This window comes from Anser anser (genome assembly GCF_964211835.1).
Source record: "Anser anser genome assembly, chromosome: 14".
NCBI classification, from domain to species: Eukaryota; Metazoa; Chordata; class Aves; order Anseriformes; family Anatidae; genus Anser; species Anser anser.
This window is the reverse complement of record NC_139735.1, coordinates 5,831,573-5,859,173: the sequence shown is the minus strand read 5'-3', so window position 1 is coordinate 5,859,173 and position 27,601 is coordinate 5,831,573. Positions and strand designations below refer to the sequence as shown.

The window sequence follows — 27,601 nt, the reverse complement described above, 5'->3', positions numbered from 1 at the left end:
TGCGTTTATTCACGTTTCAGTGCGGGTGAGGCTTCCCCTTTCAGCACCGCACAAATAAGGAACCCCACGCTAGGAAGGGGCAGTCGCGGGCTGAGGCCGAGCTGCCCACAGCCCTTCACACCTGCAGCTCTCCCTCCTCCCCACCCACGCGTGCTTTTAAGCTCCCCCGTGTTTATTTTTGACGGCTTCGAGGCCGGGGAGCGGCGCTGAGGAGCCGGGGCAGCCCCCACACCCCCGCAGCCCCTCACAGCGGCGGGCGCCCCCAGCCACCACCGACCGACCGCGTGACGTCACTCCCCGTGACCCCACCCACCCTCCACGGGGGGCGTGGCTTACGCATGCCCCGCCCCCTCGCCCTCGTGGCGCCGGGCGGGGCGTAGCGCGCCTGCGCAGTGCGGGCGGCGCCGGGCTGCAGTCGGGGCGCCGGGCGCGGAGCGAGGCGGCCGCGGAGCGGAGCCGGGCAGGGCAGGGCAGGGCCGGGCATGGGGCGGCAGCCGCCGGCCGGGGCAGCCGGCCGGGCCAGCAGCGGATCGCGCCGCCCGCCGCACTAAGCCGAGCCTCAGCCCAGCGGCCGCCTGCGGGGACCGCCTCCTCTTCCTCCTTCTCGCCCCCGGTGCCCGCCCGCGTCCCTCCGGCGGCAGCATGAGCGCGGCGCCCTGAGCTGCGGGGCCGGCGGAGAGGGGCTCGCCCCTACCCCTACCCCCCCCTCCCCAGCCCCTCAGCGGAGCGGGACCCGCCGCCACTTCCCTGGCTCCTCCCATGGCATGAGCCCGCGCTCTCCTCCCCCCCCTCCCGCCGCCTGCTTTCGCTCCGTCTCCCTCCCCGGGCCGGCAGATGGGATAACGTGCCTCGCTGCCACCCCCCCGTGCCGGACCGGAGCGGGGGGCCCGGCCCCAGGTCAGCCGTGACCGCCGGTTCGGTTCCGCCCGGAGGCGAAGATGAACCCGCGGCGGGGCCGGCGGCCCCCGACCGGCGGCTCCTCGGTGCTGCTGCTGCTGCTGTGGCACTGCTGGCTCTGGCCGGCCGGAGCCGACAACGCCAGCCAGGCGTACTACACCGCCCTCATCAACGTGACGGTGCTGAGCCCCGAGCGGGGCGGCCCCACGCTGCTCAGGATCGACCGCGGCCGCTACGGGCAGGATTCCCCCAAGGTGGAGGTCAAGGGCCTGCTGGTGGCTCCCGTGCCCATCAACGGAGGTAACGGCCTGGGGGGGGGGAGGAGCTGGCGGGGGGTCCCTGCCTCTGCTGGGGGTCCCCGCTGCTCCTGTCAGGGGTCCCCGATGCTGCTGGGGGTCCCCACTGCACTTGCCAGGGGTCTCTGATGCTGTTGGGGGTCCCCGCTGCGCCTGTCAGGGGTCCCCGATGCTGCTCAGGGTCCCCACTGCACTTGCCAGGGGTCTCTGATGCTGTTGGGGATCCCCATTGCACTTGCCAGGGGTCCCCGATGCTGCTCAGGGTCCCAACTGCACTTGCCAGGGGTCTCTGATGCTGTTGGGGGTCCCCGATGCTGCCTGGGGGTCCCCACTACTGCTGCCAGGGGTCCCCGATGCTGCCAGGGGTCCCCGCTCCTTGCCACTCCATCCGCTCCCGTTTCTGCCCACCTCGGCCTCTTCTCGCTCGTCGGCGAGGCTGTTGGCCTTTGTCTGAGCTTTGCAGACTTTCCTAGAGAGCTCTGGGAAAAGAGCAGGGAGAAGTTGCCCACGGGGAAAAAAAGGAAAAAAAAAATCCATGATCTGGCTTCAATAACAGCTCGGCGAAGCATAATGGGTTTAGTCCGAGTAGGCTGGTCGTGTGGAGGGATGTAGGCTTTATTTCTAAGCTACAAAGAGTCGGTAGAGATGGCTAGCAGCATGGTTACAGCATTGCTGTGAATGTCAGAGCAGCTGCACGGTGCTCACTGCGATGGATATGCATCTGGAAGGCCTTAAGCTTTTGCAGCTGCATGGAGTCATGATTATTGAGTGAACGTTTCGCAAAAATGCTTTTTAAGCCGTCCATCAAGACTCTGAATGACTGGAGCCATCGGGCTGTTACTCTCATGTCCAGGCCAAAATGTGCTCAACTTTGTAGTGCTGAACGCTGCGTCTTGCTTCCCAGGTTTATTTTTAAGTGAGGCTGTTGTCCATTCGTTCTTTTCTGAGAAATGTTAGGTTTTATAGAGAATGCTAACTTAAACGGGTGAGAGTATTATCTTGGTTTTTGTTTGAAATGAGGCATTCAGTCACAATGATGTGATTTTAATAGTATCTTATTTTAAAAACCTTTCATGACACTATCTCAACTGCCATCTTTTAAGAAATGGACCGCTTGATGGATCACAGTGGTCCCAACCTGTCTTCTGGGCAGTAAAGCTCTGAATAATGCATTAAATAATATAATCAATTAAAACTAGGCTGCAAGCGGTGAATATTAAGAGGGTTTGTTTTTGTTTTGTCTCTTTTTTTTTCTGATGAGTCAATAACTACTGTATTATTAAAACCTCCTGAGGATTTACCAAATCTTAAGATCAGGAAAATATTTTGATGCTTCTTCAGAGCCAAATACCTCCTGCTAGGCAGCTTCTTACCTGCTACTAGTATATATGGAGCAGGCTGTGCATCTGTACATGCTTGCCGGTTTCATTGAAGCTCTATTTCATTAGCTTTATGAAGTGTTAATTAGAATATATTTAAATAGCACCTTTGTGGGGGCAGAGGGAGGGAATAAATCCTTGAGCAAGCCTGCTGCAAAAGGACTTTCATTCATACTTCAAATCTTACCTTTAGTGATGCTTTCGGTCAGTTCTCACCGGGTAGGCTCCGTCTTCCCTTCATCTTCTGCTTCCTGGTATCCCTCAGACACCGCAACTCGTGTCCTCTGCGTTAAAGGAGGCTGTCCTGACAGTGCTGGGCATCCACCAGTTATTCCAAGAGGTATTTGGGGTTAAGGGTTTAGGGTTAAGGCTGTTGTGTTCTGATACGTGCAGGGTGTCACATCTCTTAATTCTTTTAGTAGCTGTATTATTTGTCAAGGAAAAACTTTTGATACTGATTACTTTTAAATCTACTTCTCTTGCTCTGATCTCTTCCAACGCACCGTCTTCACTAAAGTGAGATTAAAGCACAGAGGGGCTGACAGCTTCTTCACCACAAGCTAATGGTGAGGGGAGAGCCAAATAACTCAGCACCCTGTAAGGAGTATTTTTATACCTTGTTGCTGAAGTATATGGCGATGAATAATTTCAGTGAGAAAGCACAGCAGGAATTGTGAAACTGCAGGCCTGAATTACTGCAGTTTTGACATGCTGCAGTCATTAAAACTTTGTTGTTGGTTGTTGGGGAGGTTCAGTTCTCTCCTACTGTTTGTCAACAGAAGGTAGTTAAAGCGAGTGCTGCTGCTGTCGTCTTCCTCTAAAATTCTTCTGAAGTGTTCTGTATAGACGGTTATATACTAGGCATTTTGTTTTAATTCTTCCAAGACACACTTAATGTGGTTTTAAAATATTTCATGTAGCAGGAAAATCTGGAGTATGTTATGCTCTTAGTTAAGATGTTCTTGAACGCTTAAGAGTCATGATTTCATTCTTCTGTTTTGTTATATCTGGCTTTGATAAGGCCGTGCTGTTCTGCTGTCAGTGATTGCTCTAATGCCTTTTTATCAGCCAGTTTATATTGCTGTAGCACTTGTTTGCAAGGTTTTTTTTTTTTTTTCCTTAATAGCTTTTAACACAAGTAGCTAGTGCCAGCCTCTGCAGCTAGAGCAGTAAATGATCTGCTCGATCCCCAGTTCTCCTGCATTTGGAGAAGAAAAGCCCTCTGCAACTGTTTGGAGATACCTTGGCTTTGAAACTGCATTGGAGTCAGGAACTGACCCGTTCACAGACCACTGGATTGGGTCATCTGCATGAGAGCTAAAATGTCTTCAAAGTCACATTTCACATGCTGCCTTAAGATCCTTTATTCCTTGCTTGCAGGGAAGTAGATGGATTTACTAGTTCCCAAGTTTACTAGTTTAGGGTCAGTGCTCTGCAGCTGAGCATACACCCTTTGCAGTAGCACAGCCTGGGATGTTAGGTGTTACACTGCAGGGTTGCTTGTTAACTTGTGTTCTTGAATATGCCCACAATTTTATTATCTTTGAAGTTGTCAGTCCCTTGTGATTACACATCATTTAAATTGCAGTGCAGAACAAATTCAGTCACTTCTGTTTCTTTAGCAGAATCTCTTCTCTTCAGTTCAACCTTGCCATGTCAATACATGTATCAAAGCACAGCTTCCCTGGACTTTTTATAGACCCTCGTATGAAATTGATACTGGCTTTCAAAAGCAGTGCTGCTCTGTAAGTGATACGGCAGTAAATCCATGGCTGCTTGTAAAAGTGGAGCTTGAGTGATTTGTCTGATGCAGCTGGCCATCGGGTGCACGTACAGCACCCGCGTGTGCACATCTCTCCAGGCCTGCTAAATGCTCCGTACCAGCTGAGTTTCCCTCTCGAGCTTTCTTCAGTTCTTCCACCTCTAGGTCCTCCACCTCTAGGTCCTCTTCTTACGTCCCCTAACCTCTTAGTCTTTTGTTATGACTCAAATGACTTCTTACTGGAAGGCAGTTTTAAAGAGCTTCCGGATCTGGGTGCTTGTGGAGTATCAAAAACTGTTTCCGTCATCCTGCATGGGAGCATAATAGCAAAGTGCGTCTTAACAGCCAAATAAATGCAGCTTTTCTGACAGCACGGGTCAGGTTTGTGTCATCTGTTCGGTAAGGCTACTGAGCACTTCCCATTCAGTCCCTTATTTGGTTATTTTTGTGGTAACCACGTGGAACGAGATACTTCACCCAAAACTCTCGCCTTAGGTGCATGCATGGGCGTTCTGTCCCCGGCTTGCGCGGGGCCTGGCCAGCGCCTTCCTCTCGCTATCTCGAGCTGAGCCAGAGGTCACGGAAAACTGTCTTTGATTCTGGGTAGAAACTGCTGCGCTTTGGGGATTAGTTCCCCCAGAAATGTTATCCGTGCTTAGCAGGGCTCTCCCGTGGCTGTCAGCTTGGGGTTGCTCTGATTTCTCTGGGCTTGGATGGGAACCTGAGGGCTGGGAGCGGAGCCTGGCGTGATCTCAGCAGTTCCCTTGCTGGCAGCCAGCAGGAGGCAAGGTTTGTTGGGTTGGGTGCTCGGGTGGGGAGGCCAGGGGGTGACGGAGGTGGGACCGATGGAAGTGAAATGCTGGCGGTGAGTCCAAGCCTAGGGGTGGGATGGGATGGGCTGCACGCAGGGCAGGTGATGCTGTGTGAGAGCTCCTGGGCCCTGGGTCATGTCCCTGGGGACTGGGACAGTGCTTTAGAAAGCAGAAAAAAGCACCTTAGGACAAGGTGGAGGTAGGGAACAAATACTGGCGTGAGAGCAGGGTTGGAGGTATAGCTTGTGTGTGGTGCTATAGCGTTCTGTAGCAGTGACACTTTATAAACACGTTATGTGAACAGGTTTTAGCTGCAGAAGGTCTAAAATGACACTTTCCTGGGAACTGCAGAGCTTTCGGTGATATCCAGGCAAAAGTGCGTGTTCCCTCCTGCCCGGAATACAAAACATCAGGCCGTAAGAAAACGGAACAAGCAAATGCATCAAGAAGTGCAGCTTAGTGGAGGGAAAAGTGTGTGCTGTGCATGCATCCTTTACCACTCGTCTCAGTATCCAGCTTAATTAGTAGTCATTAAGTGATAACAAAACTGGTCTTTATATTGCAGTTTATAGCTGTAATTGTAGTACACTTATTGAGCTAACGAGATTAACTATTACGGGACTCGGCTTCGCTGACTTTCTTTTGTTTAACTTCTTTCCTGAAACAAGATTGCCTCTTGTGCAAAGAGTTTCTCCTGGTGGTAAAGCCAACTTTAGTCAAAGCAATTACCTGAAATAGCTGCTGAAAATAAAATGCTGCCACGTGTAACTCATTAATGCAACTTTTAAAAAGCAGGAATTATAACTGGCTTGAGAAAGGGCTGTGCTGATAATAACACAAGTACCAATGTATTGGAGAAAATGTGCGTGTTACAGGTGTGCTATTAAGCCGTAATTGGATAGCAAGTACGAGGAGCCTTCCCTGAAATAGGAAAGAATCAATGCTGCTGTGCTGCTCTTATAAATTCCCCAGCTGAATTCCGTTTCTGGAAACTTTATCCTTTTTGTTTATCAGGAACGTAATCGCGTTGCACGGGTCTGTTCTGCAGTCGGGTGCACCGCGTGGTGCCCGCCTGGGCAGCGCGGGCTGCGTGGGATTGCGTCTTCTGCAGGCTGCCTTCTTTCCCAGTGAGTCTTCGGATGTGCTCCCCTCAGATATCAATGGTGTCTTTCCACCTATTGTATTACAGCGACTGAAGGTCAGACTGTGAAACGATTTCTGTACGTGTAGTCGAGACCAGCCCTGGCGACTGATGCTGGCCTGAGAGAACAGAGCGTTAGCTGAGATGCGGTCAGTCGAGGTATCTGACCATTTAAAAAAAAAAGGGGGGGGGGGGGGGAAATAAGATAAAGAATGATATAAAATAGTTAATGCCCAGGATCGTGGGGTTCTGGCACTGAGATTTCCCTGTGGAAAGGGGGCAAAGCCTTGATAACAGACAACACCGCAGCCATGGCCTTTCTTTTGAAGTGGGCCATCACAGGTGTGCGCTGGACAGAGCGAAAGCAGCGCGAACACCCCGTATGGGAAGGAAAGCAAACCCAGTCGTGGTTCAGAGGTAGAAGGGAACAGAGTCTACGTTCAGGCAGGTGTGTACTTCTCACAAAGCCTTTATTGCTCTGACAGCTGACCTATTCATTTCATTTTTGCTACCACAAAACGGGCCCTCCCTCTTGGAGGGGAAAGCTAAAGGACCTGGTGAGCAACTGGAAAAGATGAGGAGGAAAGCGCTGTTGCTGTTCAGATGTAGGCTTCAATCTTCAGCAGCTGAGGAAGCCTGGTTGGATCTATTGTAGTATCAACTTCTTTCACATGAGTCCCTAAAATGCTGTCACAAATAGTACCGTCCTTCAGTGGGAAGGGCTCTTGAACTTAAAAAAAAAAAGAAAAAAAAAAAAAAGAGAAACGATTATATGCAAGTTGAGCAGTCTTGTGTGTTGTGCAAGAGGAAACTGAAGCTCTCCTAAAGCTGGAACAAACATGCAGCCTGACTTGTGGGTGCTGAAATCCCAGCTGATGCTTCTGGAAAGAGGCTCCTCGGTGGTGGTGGGGCTTACAGTAGGGAGGGAGCTATTTACAAGAAAATTGAACATCGCTCTTTAACCCCGCAGGTTACCACTCTTAACAGAAAACTATCTTTTTGCCAACGTGTTCTTGATACATAGGCAGACACAAAGAAAGGAAAGGTGGAGTAAATAACTTATATTTCAAATCATCTTGAACAGTAGCGTGCCTATAACCATACAGGAAGCTGTTTCCCTACGTTTTCTGCAATTATAAAGTTGCATGAGTGACTTCTGATCATATCTTTTTATGTATGAGCTATTTGTTTTAGAATAACTCTAATTTAATGTGAAAGCGCTTTTCATTCTGGCGTGGACATCATCCAGGTAATATTTGCAAGTCCCAGTCTTCTAGATCCCAACTGGACTTTGGACAACTGAGCGTAGATGACATGGTAATGGGGAGCTATCAATGATGATTCCTGCTGACACTGTTCATTTATCTGTCCCTTACAATGCAAATTGATGTGCCTGGCAGGTTAGGTGTATAGCAGATGTTTTATTGTAGCCAGCTGGCTATGTTGGAAGGCTGAGCATGCCTATAAGACTTGGCCTCTTTTTGGAGCGTATTAAGTGTATTGAAAAGATGAGCAGAGAAAAACGGACTTTTCACTATTGTTCCTGAATTTTATTTGGTTAAAAGCAAACAGTTTCCTTAACATCTGTGTGATGTAAATAGGATGCTAATGTAAAGTGGGTTGTGACTTTGTACTAATTCTCAAGTGACTTGTAGTTACTCAGTTCAGGTGTATTTAAAAAAAAAAAAAAAGATTTTCAGTAATATTATTGTTACTTAGTGCAAAAGTAATATTGTCAGTTAAATCTTCATCAGGACATACCAAATCACCTCATCAGTGATAACATGCTGTTTGTGTCGTGGTGGTTGTTGGTCTACGCCTGGAAAGCTTCAGTATTGGGACATCTCGCTTCCTAATCCTGTTGGTCCAGTAACGTTTTGTAGCTCTGTCCACAGCTCTGAGAGACTTTGATCTCTACTGTGGTAGAAAATTTGTGCTACTTTTCCCACAGATGCTGTTTTTATCTCTTACTGCTTTCCCTGTCAGCATTTCAATTTGTGTGGCTTGAAATTTGGAGTTTAAAGGTGCCTACATAAGCTTTATAAAACCGGATTGTATAACAGACTTTTCGGAATGCTACCTCCCTTTTCCAGATGCCTTTTCCCTTTTATTGCTTTTGATTTTCTATTCTAGTTAATAACACGTAATCTAGATTTTGGGGCCATTTTTGTTACCGCTCTGTATTTTAGCTTTGATTGCACTGAAGTGATCACGCTCGGTCCATGTGCATAATCCATAGGGTTCCTGCTCTTCTTCCTTCCCGTATATTACAGAATTTTTGGCCGCAGCGTCTGCTTTCAGAGTTAATTTTAGCAGCCTGAGGAGGCTCTGTGGAACAGTGACCATTTAGTGAATGGTAGCTTTCAGAGGCTGTTTCACACCTGAGAATCTTGAATCTGTTTTCACTAGAGAAGAATGTGATTTTTTTTTTTTATTTTGGAGCTTTCAAGGCTTGCAAAACTTCCTGTCGTAGTTTGCTGGTGCTTCCCCCTCTCATTTTTAAGTGGAAATGTTCTGAACGAGTGGGAAGCGTGCACGAAACAGGGAAGGGCTTTTATCTTAATGGAGGCCGGCAAGGTTGGTTGCACGTGTGCCGTGTTGTGGTTCTGTTGTATTTCGGAAAAGGACTACAATTCCTCTTAAAAAAGCCCTGTTGTCTTGTATTAAGGACTGCAGTGGCTGTGAGCGTACCCCTGTGATCCTTGCTCTTCCTGATGCTCCAGAACAACTTTGCGGGATCAGTGCTGGTCAGCAGTTTCCAAGGGGATTAAAGTAATAATGTCAGAGCAACGGGGGGAAATACTCTCTAAAATTTGGCCTCAAGAATCTATATTTCAGTTCCGTGATCCCAGGGAAAATGCAAGAATAAAAATATAAAGGGAGGAACAAAAAACTTAAAACCCCTACAAGTATAAAAATACTGCAGATAGCCTTCCAAGCCTCAAATGTCTTAATACAGTCCTGAAAAACGAGACTGTGAGAAGTATTTGCTTATATCTGGCTGCCCGCCCTCCTTCCACCGGGGCGGGGAGAGGCCTTTCAAGCCCAGATGAAGAGATGAAACGATTTCCTGTGTGACTGCTGTGATAGAGATTCATCTGCGCTAATTTTCTTTGAGTAAGCAGAGAAAAGTCTCTTTCAGATAAGATTTAAATAGCCCAATAGTCTTATCTGTCAAATGTTTTAACCTGAGCTTTGTTAAGCTGAAAGCACTTCTGTTTTGTTTCCAGCTAATACCTTAAACTGGATGCTTTCGTGGTAGGCCTCTTGCTGAAATTCCCTAGCCTGAGCTGACGAACTCGCTTCATTAAAACGAAATTTTATGAGACGCTTCATTTCAATCTCTTATTAACTGCAACAGTTTTCAGAACTATTATGTAGATAAATTGTTGTAGATAAAGCGTCTTGAAAAACCACCCTTTATCCCAACCATTTTTAGTAGCCAGAGATGACGTGACATTTGACAGGGTAAATGTGTATTTTAAGTTGCTTTTGGCTCTGAATTTCTAAAAATTCCTTAATAACGCCACCAGTGTGTCAGACTGGAGTGCAGGTCTTCACTTGTGTAAACAGAAACATCTTTCATCAGTTTCAGCTGCTGCACTGTGAAGCCATCTTCCACATTGCATTTGTACGCTTTGTACACAGATCGTGTGGGTTTTGGTTGCTCCAGGATACGTTACAGCGTCAAAAAATACAAAAAAAAAAAAAAAAGCTTTGCATACTGTTGAAATTAGATATGTCTGGCATTTGCCATTTCTATTACTTTTCTTTTGCAGCATCGGTAGCTGTTTAGCTCACAACTGGAGTGCATCGTGTTTGCAAAACCATTTGTTTCCTCATAAATTCGAATGTACTTCCCTGTAGACAAAATGTGCATGTGTAAAAAGCCGATGTTGCTGCGGGGTTTTTACAACATCAGCTCTTACTGTCGTCCTTTTTTACAGTAGCCTGCACACGGCAGATAACCGCTCTGAACCCTCGTGTTCACAGCCTCCTTTGTTTAGTTATACTTTCCACTGCAGTGATGTTTATGACTGCATTAAAACAAAAAAAAAAAAAGTTACCCTACCCAGAATGACTAATAAAGAGCTGTTTGGTAAGTGCCTATAGCATATGAACCATATTCTAGTGTTTTTCAGCCTGTAGGCAGGTATTGATTCAAATGTAAATTCACTGTTATAGCTGCACTGGAGTTAAAAATAGCTTGTGTTACTGAGCCTAATTCTTGGGCATATAGTGACAGCCTTCAGCGTGCGAGATTGAGCTTCTAAAGAAGACTTTTTTGCCTTAAGAATGCAATTAGCTTTAGGCTGTATTAACCAGAGGGCAGTAGCTTCCTAGTGCATAACAAAAACTAGCTTCAAGTTTTGCTGAATTATTTTTCTTTTTGGATGGTCTAACAAATTGACGTTTGTCTGAATGTGTGTCCAATTTCAGTTGCAGATCGCCTGGGCTGCGACCCTCGAACACGTTTCCAAGTTCCACCGAACACCAAGCAGTGGATTGCTTTACTACAGCGAGGAAACTGTACGTTTAGAGAGAAAATACTGCGAGCAGCTTCACATAATGCTACAGCTGTGGTCATTTACAACAATATATCCAGTGAAGAACCTGTCACGATGACTCATCAAGGTAAATAAAATGCAATCTCTTTCACTATAATTCTTTTTTGCCTGAGTACTCTTTTGCCACATAAACCATTGCTAAAGTGCTCTTGGCAGTACACAGATGATGCTATTTGAAACAGCCTGTTCTCTAATGATGTTTACATGTATGCAATATAGTGAAATAAGCCAATAACTCTGAAAGAAGTTACTTAGCTTTAGTGTACACTTTATCCAATAAGGAACATTTTCTTCTGTAGAAGGGATATGGGAGATTTGGCTTGAGGAAATAGCTGACTCCTAAGATCTTATAGGTGTTTCAAACCTGGCTGAGATGAAAAGCAAACATAATATAACAGCAGGTCTAGCATTCTACAAAGCATGTGCAACTGAAGAATTTATGCAGTAGCATGTCTCCAACTGGCTGTTTATGGTGGGGACTTTCAAATATTAAGTTATATCAGAATCTGAGTTTGCTTGCTTTTTTATGACAGTTTACAGAGGTTAGTCTTTCTGTGAGGCATCTTTGTTGATTCTTGTATGGTGCTCAGTGATTCAGAGAGCAATTGCTCTGTGTTAAGCAGTCTACAATTAGATTACTGCTGGTCTAGAGCAATGCTGAAAGTTGAGGTTTTTACTGGCTTCCCCTTTATAGGGTTATCCATGTCCAAGTTTGCTGTTACTAGTGAATAACTACAGCTGGTTGGACTCTCAGACTTTAAAAAATAAAAATAAAACTCCGTGGTTAAAAATGATTTTTTGCAGTTCTGCTAACTACACTTTTAATTTTTCTAGATGTTCTCACTTTGGAATTATTTAGCTTAATCAGAAAAGGCCTGTTTCTGTATTTGATGGCTGTACTGCTGGTAGCTTTTTTTATAGAGGTTTTCATTTCAGTTCTTTCTTTAAGCACCAGGGGTTGCTTAGAAACTGGAATTTCCTAGTTATTTCTCTGCATATTGTCACAATTAGAATGGAATTCTTCTACTGAAGTGCTATGGTTGCTTCTCCCCTTCCTCTCACTAGACGTCACTTAATGGAAATGTCTTGTGGCTTCTTCTGATTTAGTGGAGTCTGACCTTCCCAATTCTGTACACCACAGAAATTTTCCAGGGAAATTCAGACCTGCATATAGCAATCCTAAGCCCGTTGAAGCTGTTTTTATCTTATGTACCCTTCCTTTAGACACTTCTGCAACTAATCCGCAGGCAAAAAGCCCCATGTTCTAGCAAAATAATACAATATGGTAATATTTATCTGCTATAATAAAGAGGAGTGCCACTCCATGGTTCTTGTTTTGACTGTTCTGATCATGTAGGAGGTCTGTTTAGCAATCTGTGTTTTGCTGGGCTTCCCTTAAGTAGCTTCCTGTTTGCTAGAGGTAAGAACTGCTAGTGTGTGTAAGTGTGAGATGCAGGCTGGTCCTTTGGTGTTAACTTCAGCACAGTGAAGGTTTGGCATCCACCATTCCATTAACCCTGTGATTGTGTTTCCAAGCACAGTATCAATTCATGAACCTGTACTGGAACAGTCACGGCCTTCTCAAATCTTCCTTCTTCTGTCTTATCAATCTTATCACTGATATATGTATGCTTTTGAGGTGGAGAACAACGACATCATCTGCCAACTAGGTATGCTAGTGTGCTACACCTCTTCTCTTCAGCATTTTCTGTTCCTGAAGGTCAGGAGGAGTTGACCATGTGTATTCTGCTGCTCTTGAAGTCAAGTGTGTTAAATTAAATTGATAGAAAATGAAAATGAAGGTCAGCCAACAAGCTTGTCTTATTTACATACAATGACTAGTGCTGTTCTTCCGTTCTTTAAAACATGCATTCTTCACAGTGCCCTTTTGTAACAGTCTTAGGCAGTCGTGAACCTGGTCATCGTATTTCCCTTGTACAAACAGGTAGAAATAGGCTTTATATCTGCGCCGTAGTTTTTATACTGTTACTTGCACAACCTGAGTTCTATTTTGTCTGCCTGGTGAATTAGAGAGGAAAACAGCAAGTGCTGATAATGCATACTCTGAACCGTGTGCTTTCCTGCCTTGACCTTTACATGAATTCTAGTCACCAGTTTTGGCAACGTCTGTGCTAAAAGTAATTAAAACATTACACAAATTTATGCACGTTGCTCATCTTGAACCTGCAGGGAGGTGATTCCCTATTTAAAAAAAAAAAAAAACCTCAGTAAGCAGATCTCACACATGGAATTAATATTTTTTCCAAGTTATTTTATGCTTGAACACACATTTGAAAATTCTAATGTTGTGGAAATTTGTCCGTGCTCAACATACTGCTTAACAGAATATAAATTCCTTCTGGTGACCACCTAACAGCTGTCGCTCTTGAGTCAGTCTTTCATCTCTGTTCGTATTAAATGAATAGTTTTTATTGCTAGTATCAAAACTTGCTTTTTCTTATGTGGTACTCCACTAAGTCTCTGTACCTTCAACTTCAAGTTAATTTTAAAATAGGTATTGACCTAAAGGAATTGGTGAAACACTTTTTGTGTACGTTTCTGCTAATCTTATTTGAAACATCATTTTCTCTCCACATATCCTTGTATGTATTTCTGTGCACATGTAGAATAAATGTATTTTACATGTTCTTGCAGATGTCCTCTATCAACCTAAATGAAGGACATCTTTTCCCAGCATAGGTTATGTTAGACTATGATATCACTGGCAGGAAGGCAGTTTTATGGGTGGTTTTGCTTTCTACTTCTGTTAAAGCAGAACAAATATTGTCTGATGTAAAAAGCCTGTGTGGTGGAGAAAATATTTAGTAGCTGTCTCCTTTATAATCAATTATGGGAATAGGAAGGAAGTGCAGGTAAAACAGCATTTTAGTTCTTTCTATTTTTTTATGTGGTGGAGATGGTCTTATTAAGTACAGGACAGTTAGATTTTATATTGAACTCTACTGAAATCTAGATTTTTATTTGGATTTATAGAAAAGAATATAAACCAAAGAAGCGTCTAAAATAAAAATGAGGTATTTAGAATTTATGGAACAAATATAAACAAAAATATAAACGAATACAGAAGAAATCATCAAAATAAAGTTGCTGGGTTCCAAAAAGCAGGGTTCATCAGTGCTGAAGAAATTTCTTGAAGTATTTAAACTTCTAACACAATACCTTGTTCAGAGAATTTATCTGACGTTGCTAAATCTTTTCAAGCCTTTGGCACAAGTTGCAGACCTCAAGATAAATCTTTGTTGCACTTCTGAAGAAGCCATGCATTATTTTTCCTAGTGTTTTTTTTAGTGATTGTGTACAGAAGGTGACTTTTCCCTCCTTTAGCGCAGCGGGAGACCTACCCGATACCACTGGCTTCCAAGAACTGTTTTCTTTCAAGTGTGAGATGTCTCATTGCCCTGCGTTTGCTTTAAAACAAAACATCAACGACAAACCGCTGGCACAGGAGGCAAGACACGTACTCATTTCAAAGTGTGACAAAACCGAATGCGTTTTAGGAGAATTATTTTAGGTCACTAGGTCAGAGACAGGAGGGGCAGGAAGCCGTTGGGAGCTGTTGCCATCTGATGGCTCGTCCCTGGTCTGGGTGCAAGGTGCTGCAGGGCTGGCAGCTGGGTCGCTGCTCTCCTGGGCTGTGGCACCTCTACTGCGTGCTGCAGATCTGTGCTGCTGGCCTATTTCTCACAAACTGTCTCTTGGTGAAACTATGAGCTACACTGATACACAAAAACCATGGCAGGGTGCTTTGCAGATCATTTTGCCTGAGCGTGTTGAAGAATTTCAGCTCTATACCAAATCCACTGCAAAACTTCCCCTGGATTCCTGAGACCTGCTTTAATCCACAGCTCAAAATTGATTTTATTGTGTGTTGCAGTTTTGTTCTTTACTATTAACTTACAGTTATATTATATATATTATATATATATATTATAATATATATATAATATTATATATTATATATAATATATAATATTAGTGAAAAGGAAGGAAGGGTGACTCATGGAAGTTGAAGCTTTTAAAAAGAAGAAAAACAATCTTCAATAGTCTAACCATAGTTGGTGTATCTCTGATCATTTTCTGTTGTGAATTTGCTTATATTTGCTAACTGAAAATGTTGGGAACGAGTGTCAACAGAGTTATAGTTAATCTGTTTCTCGCTGCATTTCTTGTAGGTATATTCATTTGGAAAGTGTATCAGGTAGTAGTAGATGGAGTTGTCTGACACTTAGCAGGACGTGGAGAGAAGTGTGTTTGGAGCACGGATTCTGAGCCTTAAGGAAACAATTGTCCCCTAGAGGCAAGCCAGGGAAAACCCTTCACAAAGCTCAGTGCTTTGCAGAACTTCCTCTTCCCAGTGTTCCTGCATGTTAGGTACCTCATCCACAGCTGAAATAACAGGAGTTGGGCTCATTTTTCCTTAGCCAGCTGAAAGGATAATTAGTTCTGTGACTCTGAAAAGGCCCGTGGGACTGTTAGTGACTGTAAGTAATTACATTTTTTTCTTAGCTAAAGACCGTGCTCCCGCAGCAGAGTAATTCCCCAAATCCATGGATTCCGTGGAATCAAAATTACTCATAGATTTACGCAATGTGCTTCTAACGAAGTTCTAAAAACACTTTATAGTGTCCCTGCGTAAGCTTCTGTTACCATGTGTTTTGGGGGCTTTGCTGGATTTGTTTGGAAACACTGTCCAGATTGATGGGTCTGTACTGAAGTTGTCTGTAGATGGAAGAAAATACCAGACCATGGCAGACTGCTCTCCTTGGGAATCCCCGGGTTTCTTAGTTCCACACACACTGGTGGGAATGGAAACTGCTATCCAGAAACAGCAAAACAGAAGCCACCTACCAGCACCTGCTGATGTTACGAAATGCAAGAGTAGAGAGCTTTAGTTACCAAAATCCAAACACATCTTAAATTGAAAAATGAACGGTAATGCGTTACGTTACAGCAATATTTTTTAGAAATCAAAAATGTGACGCTAATCAGTGTTTAGGTGTTAAATCCAGATCTAAGGTAGCAGTTTCTGGACGTTGTTCCTGAAGTGTATGCGAAGGAAAACAGTTCTCAAGTAAGCAGTATCTTCTGCAGAGTGTCTTCTGGGGGCATCTTGTAGCTTAGCAGAAGGATCTTAATTCTTTTAATAGCGCTCAGTGTCATCAGACTTTAAATAGAAGGCAAAAAGGTGCTATCTGAGGTTGATGGAGAGGAAATGATCTGTAGCAAAGTCAAAGTAATGCCTTTCGTCTACATCCTAAAGCTGCATTGCTTCTTGCGGGGGGACGCAGGGTGCACTGGGTGCAGCAGGGACACGTTCAGGCTTAGCTCGTTGCTAAGCTGGAGGAAACGCAGCGGCAGAGCTCCACAATCTCACACGTGTCAGCGTGGTTTGGACTTGTGAATGGGACGGGATGATTTAGCAATGACTGCTTGTTTTGATTTTATGCAGATTTGTCCTTAAGAAACATCTCCCCGAGTGTCAGAGCAGAGCAACTGGGTTATGAAATAATGTGTCAGCTGAATTCTAAACATGGCCCAACAGTTTCCCCGACTGATCTTGCTGTTTAGCTCTCCTGTGTTGAGCTCTTAGACGTAGTAGATTATGAAGTTGATGTAGAAGTATGACAACAGCATTGTGCTGAAGCACAGTTCCTTGTTTAACAAAGGAGGGGGAGCATTTGGGAAGCTTGTTCCTGCTTATAGGATGATTGTTATTTATCACCAATGGATTTAATGATTTAATGTGTTACAGGCTAGCACAACAAGAATCTGATTAGGCATTAATCTTTGTTTTGAAGTTAATTCTGTCACACCCATCTTTGGAAGGCTACTCCTGCTGTTCCTGGTTTTCTAATCACATGCCTTAATCGTGTGCTGTTTTGCAAGGAGCAGAGCTCCGAACAGCCACGTTTCTGGTAGCAGTATGGCAATGCACGTTGCATTTCAAAACAGTGATGTGCACGTAGGCATATTTAGATGACGTAGTTCAGTGTCCTGTCTTACCCTGGCAGAGTAAAATCCCCCAAAGCTCACTTTGCTGCAACCGAAGGAGAGGCACAACTTGACTGTATTTCATTTGCAGCTCATCTAAGCCTGACCCTCACTAAACTTGTATATCTACTTTTTTGTCCTCTTGAGCAGACAGTCAGAATTCAAGTTTTAGCCTCAAGCGATTGTTTTTCAGGTTGTTCTGCATAGGCCCGTGTAGCAAAGAGACCTGTAATGTCTGGAAGCAGCTACTCAATATTTTGGGGTAGCCGGCTGTTCCACTGGTGGTGTTCAGCTGAGGTGTCCCGTTGAAACCTAACTTTTAGGTAATGGCTGTAACTTACAGGTAGCAGTATATACTGCTGTCATGTACGACTTTCTCATGGTAGGGTTGTAACATCTGTCCTACTGTCTGACACTACGTAAAATAGGCATCTACGGTAAATGCTTACATACAAAATTCGACATCTTCAATGTTGTGAAGGGAGCAGGAAGAAAAAAAAAGTTGTAAAAAAAACCTCTTCAGCCTCGTTTTAAAATTGATGCATATTCTTGGCATTAAGCTCTTGCCTTGCTTAGACAAAGTAATTGGCAAATACTATGCTTTTTTCCCTGTTTTCAGAAGTATTTGATTTGGGACATCTCAAACAACATATTTTACCCTTGAGATTGCACTTGTGTTGACAGCTTGGATGTGCTCTTGCTTACTTTCTGATTAGATCAAAATAAAAACATGTGCAGCCAGACCTGTTTTAATTGCCGTGAAGATTTGCCAAGACTCCTCTTTATCCTGTATGCTTTTACAAAAGCCTGGTTTAAAATGGAAGACTTAATTCTTTGTAATGAACTTCCATCTTGTATTAGACTAAAATTGTAAAATATCTGAAGAATTTGTGTGTTCCCCAATGTTGCTAAGTACTATGGGATTTATATCGGAAAAAGTTCCCTGAGCTCACCTTCTCTGGCAGTGCAGGTGTTTCATTATCATAAGATTGTTTTCTAACATGGATAAACACCCGAGCTTGGAAGTATCATCCTTAAATAAGCAGAGAGGTCTTTTTGAATATCAGCGTACCCCCTTGTGTCAACTTTGTTCGTCATTCCTGTCTGTTTTTCTGTAACTTCTTTTCCTCTGACTTGTAGTTGGGTTCCTTGTTTCTGCTTTTCCTTAATTTTGCATACCTTTTCTTTCTAGCGGTGTGAAATGTTCTTTATGGTTAGATGACCACTCTTTCCATGTGCATTTTGGAAATAATAATGCAGCTTCCACTCTTCCCCTCTGCTCCCTCCAGCGCAGATGTCTTCTGGTGTTTTCACAGAACCCCCAATCGCTCCCAGAACTTCATAAATAACAACAGCACCTCCTTTGTGTTTTCCTGTTTTCTTCACTGATGTTTTGCGGGCTCCCAGGTTCTGTCACCGTTGGCCAATAAGTTGTCAGAATTGCATTAATCTCCGCAGTTATCATCCTCCTTGCCTATGTAAGTAGGGCTTCTGAAGCAACCTTCTCTGACAGTTCCCTCTCCCAACCTATTCTGTTGATGATAGAAAGGAACAAGCCTCCTTCAAACCTGTAAACTGCTTTTAAGAGGCTTTCTCCTGGGGAAAAGGCAGTTATATTCTTCCTTTGTTTTATAAGTTTCTGAATTTGTGCCTGTCTCTGCAAGGTCGTTTCACAGGAGAGTCTTGGAGCTGTTTATTAACGTGTTCACTACTCAACAGCTGAAAACTAGACTGTGGTGATAGTGTTTTCCATGTGTGTCAGTAGGCTTCAGCAGTACAATCGGTCTTTATTATAGCGCAAGTATGTCATTATTTTGTAAGCTATTGGTGAATATGACTTAAAAGGGTTATTAGAGTTCCGAAATTACTTGGGCAAAAGCATTTTCCATCAGACCTAACTGGTAGCTGCTGTTTGTGGTGGTCTTACTGTTACTTAATGTTATTCTAAGAAATCTGGCGTGGTAATGGAATCGATCCCTTTCCTGGGCACCTGTATGTTTGTCTCATACATGTTTAGAAATGCTTAATTATGGAATTGTAATGGTTTGTGAAGATGGGCAGTTTTATTTCCAATCAGATTATTATTACAATGCTTACATCATTGCGATTTGGTTTTTGGTGTCTGAATCATGCTCTGAATCCAGCCCGTAAGCAGCTGCCTGCAATATTCCTTACCGTTATTAGGGAGGTGGAGATTTTGAGTGCTTTTTTTAAAGGAAGCACCCTGAAATTTCCACCAGGAAAATGATTCCAATAAAGCTGTTTTAAGTTTATTTTTTTCAAAGTAAAGTAATGAAAAGTGTTGGTTGTTAAATATTGTCTGCTATTGAAAGAGAACAATATACTTCTTGCGAGTCTGAGATGAGTGCAGTTTATCTGCTTCACGCTGTGTCTACAACAAGCATCAGCAAGTGCAATCAAAGGCTAAGGAAACTGCAAGGACTTTAGCTGAAAATATCAGCCATTAGCAAAGCGCTCACCTTTGTTACCAGCACCTGACTTAATTCCCAGTTCTCTGCAGACCTTGTTATACCAAATCAAAGCAGTCCAGTGCCTCTTACAGGTGGTCCTGTACCTCCCATGCTGGAGGAGGGATTTCAGGCTTGGCCCTCCCATCTGCGAGGAGCTGGTTGCAGCACTGCGGCACTGGCAGCAGCTCAGCTGCCCAGGAGGAGTTGTCACCCTCCCTTCTTCCCCAGCATTGACCGGACAGCTGCTTGGGCTGTTCGTAAGCCCAGGAAAAAAAAAAAAAAACAGCTGCTTAGTAGTTGCATTTTGTCAAGCTGCCATTGCTTGTGTCCTCCAAGGGACAGTAGATGGATGGAAGGTGTCTGAAGTCTGCTCTTTGAACCACGCCTGTCTTTAGCTCGGTATCCTGGCCACAGCTGACTTTATTTAGAGCTTCGGAGAAGTGTTTGGTAGTCAAGAATCAACACAAAAACTGGGGGGGAACAACTATTTGCTAGTGATGAGACCAGTAATCTTTCTTTGAGATGACTTTCTATTGACTTTCCAAAGTTGCTCTTTTGGAATTGCCAGGAGGTATGGTTAGTGAGGGAGCCAAAGCAATTTCTTCAGGAGCACTGCAGGAAACTTATGGTTGTTGCTGCTGTTCCCATCTTGGTGTTAGTGTCTTCCCAGATGTTTAATTCTTCTCTTCTCCTGTCCCAATGTAATAATGCACAGTTTTAATGATGAATTGCATCTTCCTTTTCATACAAAGTTGTGTAACTATCCTAATAAGCATGCACGCAGTAAAATTGCAAGCTAAAAACAGCTATCTGGGCTTGGATGATAACAATTAAATGATTTATAATATTTCCAGGTGTCAATATTCAATATTTATCTTAGGTCTACGGTCTGTCCTAGCTTATTGTCTCTGGTTGAGTGCTCACTTCGTTGGCTTTAGGTAGCATTCCAGCTTCTTTTCTTTGAATGCTATTCTTGGCTCAGGAGAGCATTGCTTTTCATAAAATTATATATAAAGACCATATTCTAACTTTTACAAACACGGTTAGTCTTTCTGTATTCACCTGGGGATTTTTTTTGCTTAGGTTTCAGAAATGCAGGATTTCAAGGTGCTTAAAATAAACGAGTCGCTGTCTCCTCCTGCCCCCAATTCTTCTCAAGCAGGGAGCTTTTGCTATAATTATTTAGGGTGATGCCCCTGACAGAAATACGGATGAACCAAGTCCCAGTTTCCACTGAGCTTCAGTATGTTAAACAGGCACGATTTATTTTTCTTTCCCGCAGTTCTCCTTGGCTCTCGCAGGGTCAGAAGCGGCAGTAGCACTTTGGCTGTTCCCAGTTGAGTCATTTGGAATGCAAATCACTTCGCAGAGATGCCAGAGGTTCCCTTTGTGCTGGGCCTCATATAAAACGTGTGGCAGATTGTCAGCCTCGTCACATTCCCTGGGCAGCAGGGAATAGGTGGAGGCTTCAGCTTTTAATTCAGACGGAACAGGACTAGCATCAGATCTGAGTCAGCTTTGCTTCACAGATAGCTTTATAAATCATGTCAGAATGCTGCATCGAGTGCTTCTGACAGATGCTTTGATACTGACATAACTCAGTGGTCCAAATAAATACCTACTGGGGAAGTACAGCAGAACACGTGCTCTGGGGAAAACAGTCCCTCTGCCCTTCCTTCGCTATCAGAACCAGATGTGAGGAACAGGAGTGAAGCCTGGGGAGAATATCAATCAGGATTAAGTTCTCTGTTCTCGGTTGATCTTGCATCATCTGGGCTGTGGGCTGGCTTTGAGGGTTGCAGGAGCACGTGCTGCATCTGCGTACGGGATCTGTAAGTTGCAGGAAAGGTGCCTTTTGTCCTGTCCTAAGTGCTGCAGGCCTGGGCAAGGACACTTTCCAGCCGGGCAAGCAAGAATACAAGCAGATTTCTTCTCAAACAAAGCAGGCAGCGGGATTTTATTCTCTTTTGAGGTTGGCAGTTCATTAATAATCTTGTACTGTGTTCGGGTTCACGCAGACGAACCATCTTGACCAGAAGAAGCTGTGGAGAGCTGGTCTGCAGCGGGCTTTGTGTGAATTTTGGTGTGCTGGTCGTTAAAGTTGTTTGTATAGATCCTGTTGGTGCAGGGTTGCCACTTCAAAGCTTTTGAGCTTTGTGAATGGAAGAGAGTAATGAAGTAACATTTAAATGACTTACAGCACTCTAAAGTCCCCACTTTGGAAAATTAGCTGTTAGAGACTGTCACCTGTCTTATTGTACCCTCAGTTTCAAAGATGATGATCTTTTGGCTCTTCTCCTTTATTTTCTGGGTACAGTAACTTCTTAAGAAGACAATTCCGATTAAAGGACTTAAAAGAAAAAAAATCTTTGCATTAAAAGAGGATTTCATGTTCTCTGTTCACTGTCACACAAATTTCTCTGCAACTCCAATCTACTCTAAAGCCAGAATCTGGGTGCTGCGGTCTCTTGCATTGTACAGTTCCTCTCCTAGGGAATGGGAACTGGAGCAAACAGATGGAGAGAACAGATGAGCAGGCTTTGCACACATTTTGAAAATAGGTCTTGAAAAAAGGGTTTCGGTATAGATCTGGAAGAATAACAGTGGGACTCAAAAGTTTGTCTTATTTTTTCGTTGTTGCTTGGATTTTAATATAAATTTTGCCATCTTTGAACTTAGATCACAATTCTTCAGAGTTAAAGATCCCCTTTTTGGGGGGATTTATGCTTTAAATTCTGCATTTAAAGCATAGGTGCTCTCTTCACTCTGCAGATTTCATTCTTTTTTATCTGGTCTTATAGTTTGATTCTTCTGGTCCTTGTGCCAAGGATTTTCCCTTTGGGATGTGAGGTAGACTAGGGACAAGACGCTACAAAAACTAGATGGGGTAGGCATTCAAAATGGCGTTGATAAAGCTGATCGCTACCTTACTGAGCACATCTTTGTGTGGATGATAAAATCATTACTTAAACTTATGATCAGTTTTTTCATTTCTGCTCCACTTTCTGGCCAGGTTTATTTGCTTTGCTTTCACTTCTGTCAGAACTGGTGCGGGTAGAAGTTTGGCTTTGTTGCATCCATGGTGGAATTGTGGTTTGCAGATCCTTGACAATCTTTTTGGCACGTGCAATCTTCATAACCACATCGGGGAACTTGCCTAACTCTCCAGGGCAGCTTGTACTCAGCTCTGTATGTACCAAGACCACTCATTTTGTAAATGTTTTTTTCTGTGAGTTGCCTATTCAGGTAATCACAGCTTCCAATCTGGAACAAATGCGCTCTCTGAAATGAGTTCAGACTGCACGCAGTAGTTACAACGTGGGAAGTACTGTTTAATCTAACTGGCGGAGACCTGTTACGATGTGTGGAGCTGCAAACACTTTGCATGTTAATGCCCTAGTTTGAAATACCTGGGTTTGAAGGGTAAGCCTTGAGTTGAGTGCTCAGTAGCATATTTCTTATGCCATAGGTAGCATAGGTTAAATTCTTTAAGTTGTCAAATAGTTTTGCATGTGGGAAATCTTGTGAGTAACATGCAATGTTAATTTTAAATGTAAATTAAGTATAAATGTAAAATTAAGTATTTTTCTACTTTTATAGGAACTGGAGACATTGTTGCTGTCATGATTACAGAATCAAAGGTTAAGGAGATCCTGAATTATTTGGAAAAGAACATCTCTGTCCTGATGGCAATAGCAGTGGGATCCCGTGTTCCTCCAAAAAACTTCAGTCGGGGCTCTTTAGTCTTTGTGTCAATATCTTTCATTGTTTTGATGATCATTTCTTCAGCATGGTTAATATTTTACTTCATCCAGAAGATCAGGTACACAAGTGCACGTGATAGGAATCAGGTAAGGGCGTTCTTTTTTTCTCCCCCTCTTAAATTCTGGAGGTGATATTGCTGTATACAGTAGTCTATAGAGAATTAGTAATTTCTTAGGAATGTCCATCAAACTAGTGTTCAAAACCACTTTGTTCAGAGGCAGAGCATGTTTCTTGGCAGGGATTTCATATAGCAGATTGTTACTGTCCTGAGCAGCACCAATACAAGCTATTATTATATGACAGGAAAGAAAAGAACTGAAGCAAAATATTTGGTTTTGAGTGTAAGTCAAAGAGGAAGAGAACCTATGCTGGCTGACTAATACGTACTGTACAGCATATTTCTTCTTCTGAAGAGGACATTTGGGGGTGGAGAGGGAAGTTAAATAGTGAATGAGCTTGTATGGTGTGGTAGAACACAGAACTAATATCGTTAATTTTATCCATGTTATTAAGGATAGCTTTAGTAATAGGTAAGGCAATTCAGTTTGGGAATGCCTTTATACAACATCTATAAATTCATGACTGTTAGAGTAAGAAAACTAAGGTATAGAGGCACTTAGTGACCTGCACTAATTTTAACTTTATTCAAGATGATACTTGATGTGTACTGTCTAATTCTCCTGGTCATATATACTGGACAAAATATCGCTTAGTTTGCCTTTCTTACATCCTTTTTTACCTCTAACTTAAGAACTTACATCTGAATTAAGTGTGCCTATACTCAGATATCTTGAATAAATGAAGTCATCAACTGAAACATGGATTAAACTTTAGAAGTAAATGTTTTACTAGTGTGGACTTAATGACCCACGGTCTCATAGCATGTCTTGGCTTTTATTGAGAAGGATCAGTAAACCTCAGGAAAACCACTGTGCTCTTTGTCTTTGTGTATCTCTATCAAATATCTTATAAAGCTGCTGACCTCTAGTCGCTGCCCCGTATTAGGGGACACAAAAGGGCTCACTGGGGGCAGCACTTTGGGTCTTTAAGGCACTTTGTCAAATCTAAAACAAATGCAAACCTACAAAGCCATAGTTGTGACAAAAAGGATTTCCTTTTCAGTTTCTAGAAATAGTGTCTGATGCTGCAGGTCCCATGGGCATTCTGTAGATTTTCCTAAGGATGTCATTCTTAAATGACCACGCTGTAGCTGGTACTTAGCGTGGTCCCCTGGGATGGTGAAAGTTTAAATATAACTGTTACTGAATGAATGTCTGTGGAATACTAAATTGTGCCCGCTGCATCCCCTACATGGTTCTAGGCCTCTTCTAAATGTCCGTGTTTCAAAACAGCTGCTCCGTGGGGAGAGGGCTTTTATGACCTTTTTTCTTTCTTTAGATTTTTACAAAGGTCAGGAGAAACTTGATGAAAATTTTATGTGGTTTAAAAAGCTGTGCGTATTAAACTTTAATAAGAAGGTGGCGACAGCTACAGCTTATTTTTGAAGAGCTTTGAGAGCTCTCTGAGAGAAGGCTGTACTGTTAGCGATGAAATAACCTGTTTTAACTGAAAAACAAGATCATAGCTTATGTCTAGAGGCACGCTTTTTTAAAGTACATCAAAAACATGCTGTGTTTTATAGATAGTGCGAGTAGATACCGGTATTTCACATGATTACTCTTGCACATTTCCGCCAGAAGTATGAAACTCCTTTGCATGTACTGGTAGCCGTTTCCATCAAGGTGGCTCTGGGTTTTAAAAGCAAGTATATGCTGTATGCCTGTGCCCTAACTTAACAAAATAGCAAATGCTGACTGTTTCCAAAGCTAGCATATAAAATTGTTTGTTAAAATTAGAAAGTGGAAGAGAGAAATCTCTTAAATAGAAATGGAAGTTACTGTTTAGCAAATTTCTTTATATAAGAGAATCTACACACATTTTGGAAGAGTTTTTCTGACGTTAATGCTTTTGACATGAAGATGTGATTTTATGTTCTTTCCGAAAGGCTTCGTATAGCACAAATAGAAATGTATGCAGTGTAACTACATATACTACATATCCTACCTGCTATTATGTAGGTGGTAGGTGGCATTTAAGTTAAAGGCCTCACTTTGCCTTTTCAGCATTGCTTCTCTCTTAAGCAATCATGCTTGGCTGTGCAGTGATAATCCTGTCCAGCGGTGTTCCAGTGTATTCTGGACGTTAAGTACTCGGCCAACGTACTTGTTCTAGGATATGTAATTTAGATTTGTCTAAATTAACTAGTTTCTCACATGTTGAAGCTAGGATGAGATATCTGACTTCAGGAAGCATGAAATTTCCCACCTTTGTTCCTGATAGTATATTGGGCTCCAAGCACTGTAGTATGTATTTCAAATCCATGTCCTAAAAAATGTAAAATGAAAGAGCTGTTCTTCTGTGAAACCCACAAAATTGTGTGCTTATATAATCCCAGAGTAATGTTGGTACAGTGATCCTGACGCAATAAATACAGTTGTAGTGGCCTCCTGAGGTCTGTGTCAAGTAAAAGCAGCCTTCTTAGCTTCGGCTGGTATGCAGAAAAAATATGTATACAGGATGGGGGGAAACTTACGAAGAACTTGATTTTTCAAGTGTATAGGAGGTAGACACACAATGCCCATTTGTTCCCAAGCTGGATGGGAGCGTTTGGTGTTTTCTTTTTGCGTTCTCAGAATCTGGCTCTCAAAAGTGGAGTACTTAGTACGAGGTAGGTGAAGGATGAAAAACGTGAACTTCCTTTCTTCCAGTAAATGTAAACCCAATCTGACGTCTCAAGTTCCTGAAACAAGAAAACACGAGCCCGGTGCTGCTTACTGCCCTGGCTCTGGGATGCCGTGAACCAGCTGGCCAGCAGCCATCCCCAGTTGGCTGGGAACTGGGCACTGCAGCAGGAACCAGCGCTGGAAGCGCAGGAATGACTCCTCCATCCAACGGTGGTGGTCATAAAAACAACATAAACAGCAAAAATAGCTTGGCCGTTGCAGTCAGATTGAGGTTAATATTTAAACCAGTGTTCGTTCGGTTTTATTTAAGTCTCTATCAGATTTTGTGACCCATAAATTTTTGCTTTCTGTGGTAGCGGTTGCTTCAGGTAATAGCAGGAGAGAAACTAGGTTACGCTGAGGATCTGTTATGTCTCAGAATAAGATCAGCCTGCTCAGGGAGGGGGAAAAAAAGAGCTTAGGAGAACGGAGTGTATTCTAGCACACTGAACAAAAATCAATATGAGCCGAGGATACCGGAAATCACCAGGAAGGCATGTTGCTTCGACTCGTATCCTGTGGCCTGGTGTCATTAGCTTTGTCACACACGTGTTAGGTAACTTGTGGACTTTCTAGCCTGTGAGGTTTATGCCCACACATGTCAAGTGCTTTCCTGTTGGATTTTTTTTCTTCTTGACAAACCTCCAACTGCAGGCTTTGCTGTGTACACTTATGTGTTTGTCCACCGCCACAGTGTATTGCAATGTTACTATCTGGTACACGTAAGTTGTCATAAATGACGGTAATGAAGCTTGATTATCAGGGTTAATTCCTGTTTTCTTCTTTGTCACTTCATTAGCGTCGTCTTGGAGATGCTGCCAAGAAAGCCATCGGTAAATTGACAACCAGGACAGTAAAGAAGGGTGATAAGGTATAATACTTCAACATGATAAACTTGAGCATCGTGTTTAATTTTTATCAGGGGAAATGGTTTACTTCTCAGCTTTTCCTTTTGCTTCTGATTTATGATCTTGCCTTCCTTGTTGGAGACTTGCTTCGTCTTACAGCACAATATTTTCATGTAACTTTCAGTATTGATGTATGCTGTAGATCTGCACATTTCTAGGGTTTTTCTTGCTTAAGTACTTCTTGCGCTACATCTGGCAACTGTCTGAGCGTGGTTTTGTGTGCTAGCTGGCTGAGTGTTTTTGGTGGTAGGAGTACATGGGGCTAGCACTGTTTATGTGAAATGCTGTAAGCTTAGAATCACTTTATATGTAAGTTGTGTAAAACGCATTTAAAAGGCAGGTAATAAAGCACAATCTCTTATATGAAACATGAATATGAAGTAACCTGTGGGTGGGGAGGACTCTTGTTTCAAGGCAGCCTCCTGCACTGAATCTTTCCTGTGGGTATGGGAACACAAGTAAGTAATTTTCCGTATTGAAAGAAAAGATGCTATCTTCAAAACCAGGTGTAGGTTGCAGTACAGAGTGAGATGCATGTGCAGGTGAGCAGAGCATATGACAAAACCTTTTTCAGAGCAGCCCATCGGGGTTCTCTGCATGCAGCGTGGCTGGCTCTGACCAGGCAGTGGCTGGCTGCCTTGCAGCGGCTCCAGGCTCGCTGTTCGGTGAGGTAGCTTGCTAGCTTCGGAAAGAATGAACTTGACGGAAGAGAAGGCACGGTCTGTTTTGTGTCTCGGGCCCAAACATTTAAATATGTATATATTGCTGGTGCCATAGCTATGTCCAAATGAAGCCAGTCCTTTTTCA

General features: G+C 43.3%; 1 protein-coding gene across 2 annotated transcripts in view; it reads left to right on the top strand.

The window, feature by feature from the left end:
* Positions 1-392: 392 nt before the first annotated feature.
* Positions 393-27,601, top strand: part of RNF130 (ring finger protein 130) — a 53,278-nt gene continuing 26,069 nt past the window's right edge. The window contains exons 1-4 of one of the 2 annotated variants that reach the window (XM_083798838.1): positions 393-1,197; positions 10,728-10,922; positions 22,939-23,189; positions 26,686-26,757. In XM_083798838.1, the coding sequence (XP_083654964.1) occupies positions 939-1,197; positions 10,728-10,922; positions 22,939-23,189; positions 26,686-26,757 (777 nt within the window). In that variant the 5' untranslated portion in view covers positions 393-938. The remainder of the gene's footprint in view (positions 1,198-10,727; positions 10,923-22,938; positions 23,190-26,685; positions 26,758-27,601) is intronic. The other variant, XM_083798837.1, reaches the window with a different exon arrangement.